This window comes from Arachis ipaensis, chromosome B01 (genome assembly GCF_000816755.2).
Source record: "Arachis ipaensis cultivar K30076 chromosome B01, Araip1.1, whole genome shotgun sequence".
NCBI lineage: Eukaryota > Viridiplantae > Streptophyta > Magnoliopsida > Fabales > Fabaceae > Arachis > Arachis ipaensis.
Genome location: NC_029785.2, coordinates 130,593,694 through 130,598,062, shown reverse-complemented (window position 1 = coordinate 130,598,062; position 4,369 = coordinate 130,593,694). Strand labels below are relative to the sequence as shown.

The window sequence follows — 4,369 nt, the reverse complement described above, 5'->3', positions numbered from 1 at the left end:
AAATTACTAATATAAAATATAAATTATATATAGAGTGAAGATGGTAGAGAGAAATAGAAAAATAGAGAGAGATAGATGAGAGAATTTAGGAAGAGAGTTAATTAACTTTGGAAAAAAATATTTTTTCTCAATTTTAATAACAGAGTGTCATGTGACACATTTGATTATTAAATTAGATAGTAATATATGATACATAATATAGGTATATTTCAATTTCAATTTTAATATTTCAATTTTAATTTTAATGCAATTAAAGAATGTCATGTTGTACATTTTGATTGTCAAATTAGTAAGAGAAATTCTCCACATACAAGCTTTTTCCCATATAAGTCATACAAGTCATTTATTTCTTCTTCTGTTTTTGAAGTGTTTCATCTTCATCGTCGTGTTTCTCCTCATTCTTCTTTTGATTTTGCAACATTATGTATTTTTTTCTTCTTTGTTTGACCCAAAAAGAATTATGAGAATATGAAATAAGAAAATGAAGAAGAAGAAGCAGCAGAAGATGAGGAGGAGAAAGAGGAAGACTTCTGAATTATGCATAAGGTGTACTTCAACAAATTTTGGGTGTATTTTTTAAATCCTTTGGGTGTATTTTTGTAATCTTTTGGGTGTATTTCTGTAATCCTTTGGGTGAATTCCTGTAACCATTTGGGTGTATTTCTGTAATCGGTTGGGTGTATTTCTGTAATCGTTTGGGTGTATTTCTGAAGTTCCATTATCTTCAAAATGATTTCAAAGCTTGATTTCAGAAACCATGAAAATCGAAAAAAAAAACGAAGCAAGAATACCAGTGATAAACGCAGATAAAACAACGAATGAAAAGGCAAAGAGAGAACGCACAAAGGAGATCAAATTTGGCAAGAAACTTGTTTTCATGGAGGAAGAAGAAGAAGAGTAGGAGAAGAAAGAAGAGGAGGAGGAGGAGGAGGAACGCGAAGCACGCCATGGAAATCGTATATGGGTCAGCGTGCTTTTTGTTAAGTTTCTCCCAACTTGTATGACTTGTAAACCAAATGACTTGTATGTGTAGCACTTCTCAATTAGTAATCAGTCATTAATAATGATATATAAAATAGATAGAGTGGTTGAAGGAGAAATAGAGAAAAGAAGAAGGGAGGAGGGGAGAACTCTTTAATTTTGGAGGAAAAGATTTGATTTCAATTACAACGAGGGAGTGAAGTGACATATTTTGGTTGTAAAATTAGTAAAGAGAAGAAGGAAATTTCTTAATTTTAGAGGGAAAGATTTGATTCTAATTACAATGAAAAAGTGACATGTAGCATATTTTGGTTGTAAAATTAGAGATGTATAATAGATTTAGTCTTACTAAATATTAAAAAAATATTGGTCATGTAATAATATAATACACTCAGAATTAGTATATCGAACAATGAGTATCTAACATTTGATATGGTTTTATTATTTGGTGGATCTTTGTTCTTATTCTTTTGTTCGGCAGATATAATCAAGTTTCACCAAACATTAAATTTCAAGTTTTACTATTTGGTCATATTTAATTTATTTGCTTATTTTCGGTTCAACGAATAGAATAAAAAATTAACTTTTTTTCTGAAAATTAAATTAAAATCTCTTCACATCACACATTCTCATTACTCAACAATATTATTTTGCATTTTTGCTCAACTTCATGAGAAAAATAACTCAACCATTATTATTGTAAAATTAGACAAAATAGTATATTTTAGGATAAATAATGACTAATAGAAATTAAACTATCTTTTCTTAAATTGTTGTGTGTGTATATATATTTTAGTCATCAATAATATAGTTTAATATGCACAAATTAAATTAAATCCATAAATATATTGTGAACGGTGAATAGATACAAGGAAGTCGTTGAAATTTAAGTCCTGGCCTAAATATTACATTATTTCACAATTTTTAATTTGTCTTCACTGTTTATTGATTTTATAAACCATGATATTGAGTTGTGCCAAGTTATTTCTGCTACGCACACAAATCACATTAGAAGGATAATAATAAGAATATGAGGAAAAATTAAAGCTACCTCGTATTTAATTGATATCTAAAAAAGAAAAAACAAATAATACATCACATTGCCAATAATTATATTGGTAGCGATGAAGTAAGGAGAAGATAGAATTGGCCTAGCTAATAATGGTATGAACCAAAGCATTTTAATGAAGAGGGTTCAAATTGGATTAATTAGAGAATTGGGATTGGAACCACTACTCTTGAAAACACATTCAAGAACGTAACTAACCATTTTCCCCACCAATCCAAATTATAAAATCAAAAAGTCTAGAGAAATAAGAAAATGATTGTGATGATATTAATTTGTGCCCCTAAACGCAAGCTGGTGGGACTTGCAAACCGCCGAAATACAGTGGATTAATGTTAACACATCTAGACATGGTTGGAAGCAATCCAAGCTTGAGATCAATGTTGCGAAGTATGACACCTTTGCATGGGAACAATTTGCTGCACCTTAAGTCCACTGCAACTGGACTAATCGTGGTTCCCCTTATATTATTGAATTGAATATTGTTAAGCTTCACAAGTGATGGCTGCGTGCAAAAATGTGAATTAATTATTTGAGTTTTCATGTAATAATTAAACAATGCAAGAATATAATATAATTATTACCTTCTTTTTGCAGTTTGGAAAGCATTCATACTCTTGGTCAATGATGATGGGGTTTTTAACATTTACCATGTCGATGTTTGTGAAAAATATATCCGAGGCTGAACCTGGGAATCTGTCTGGCCAAGTTTTGATTCTGACACCATTGGTTGTTCCAAGCAATGTGGCGTTTATGAGGCGAATACCTTTCACCTCTAACTCATCTGCATACTTTCCAAGGCTACCGATGCTGTTCATGTACATGTTCATGTGTGTGTTTATATAGATAGAGATTGAATAATTAAGAATAATAATATATATAAGAGAATACATGCATACCTAACACCATGTCCTGGGCCACACCTGAGTCTGTTCATGGTAACATTGACAGAACCTTGGATTATAGAGACACAGTCATCACCAGTTGCAATGGTGTTTCTAGACATGATGACATTGATGGAGTGGCTAACATGAATGCCATCAGTGTTGGGGCTAGTTTCTGGTGCTGTCAGCTTAAGCCTTCGCAACCTTATGTTTCCACAGTTAGTCACAAATATGTGAAACCCCTTTGGATTCACAGACCTAATCCCCTGTATAATCGCATCGTTCACTCGGCTGAAGAAAAGACTCTACATACATGCATGCATACAACAATTAATTAATTAATTAAGCTCGATTAATCAATGAGTTTAATTTGAACAAGTTGGTTAATATCTTACGCTAGGATTTCTGACGCATGCAGAACCGTCTCTCTTAGATTCACAATTCTCGGTGTATTTCCATGAATCCTTACCCTGCCCATCAAAGGTACCTTGACCAATGAGTCTTAAGCCGTTAAGGTTCTGGAAAAGGAGCCACTCATCGTTTTCAAACTCGGAAATATCGGTTGGGGCCAAAATAGTTCCATCAACTTGAACTGTTACGGGATGTGGGGTCATGCATGGCCCTGAAAAGAACATTGAGGAAACCAAGAATCTACCCTCTGGAACATATACCCTACTTTGCACTGTTGATTTGCATGTTGCTTGCCATGCATCCATGAATGCCTTTTACATGCATCATCATACAGTAATAATAATGTTAAGTACACACAAAAAATCAGTCACTAAATCAGCATCATTTTTGGTTTCGTACCTGGGTAGAGTCGAATTCGCCGTCGGGTTGGGCTCCGAAATCGAGCACATTGTTAACCTTCTCGCCGGGAAGAAGGGTATCTTTTGCTACATTCCTGCCCTTGTAGATATCTGGGCCACTATGTGGCCGTGCTCTTGGCTTAGCAACCGCAGAAGAGGCCAATGCAAAGCAAATAATAGTAATAAAAAGAGTATTTTGCTTTGCAATGCCCATTGTGCCCTCACTCAAATTTATATATTCCTCCCCAGGGCCCTAACTCAATTCAACTTTCCCAAATCCAAATCTTTCAACTTCAAGCCTCCTTATTGGGAGGCTATAGCTAACTAGTAAGGTAGGGGGGAGGGTGGAAATTATCCCTCCTTCTCTGCTTCTTCTATTTAATTAATTAATTTACTACCTACTATGTTTTTTCCCTCTAAAAAACAAATGGTTCATCTAAATCAACGCAGATTTTTGTGTTGGATTGTTGGTTTTTTTTTTAATTGGTTTAGCCAATTTAAGGATAGATTCTTTATGTCCATTGAGACCGTACATTATAACAAATTAACAACCGCCGCTCTTCTAAAAATATGTGTCTCCAAATTTAAATAACCAATAGATTAGTATACAGACTATATAGTATGGTGCT

At 33.6% G+C, this 4,369-nt stretch overlaps 1 protein-coding gene across 1 annotated transcript; it reads right to left on the bottom strand.

Moving 5' to 3' along the window:
* On the bottom strand, nucleotides 2,013-4,095 carry LOC107614488 (exopolygalacturonase-like). Its single transcript, XM_021105081.1, has 5 exons — nucleotides 3,742-4,095; nucleotides 3,327-3,653; nucleotides 2,947-3,236; nucleotides 2,632-2,857; nucleotides 2,013-2,552 (listed from the first exon to the last, which is right to left on the bottom strand). The coding sequence occupies exons 1-5, from the start codon at nucleotides 3,952-3,954 to the stop codon at nucleotides 2,331-2,333; spliced, it is 1,278 nt and encodes a 425-aa protein (XP_020960740.1). The 5' UTR covers nucleotides 3,955-4,095; the 3' UTR covers nucleotides 2,013-2,330.

Bases quoted from the DNA above. Each gene is read 5' to 3' on its own strand.
- LOC107614488 (XM_021105081.1), bottom strand. From the start codon at position 3,954: ATGGGCATTGCAAAGCAAAATACTCTTTTTATTACTATTATTTGCTTT. The intron at 3,654-3,741 runs GTACGAAACCAA...TGCATGTAAAAG, and splicing joins GCGAATTCGACTCTACCCAG to GCATTCATGGATGCATGGCA. The intron at 3,237-3,326 runs GTAAGATATTAA...GCATGTATGTAG, and splicing joins CATGCGTCAGAAATCCTAGC to AGTCTTTTCTTCAGCCGAGT.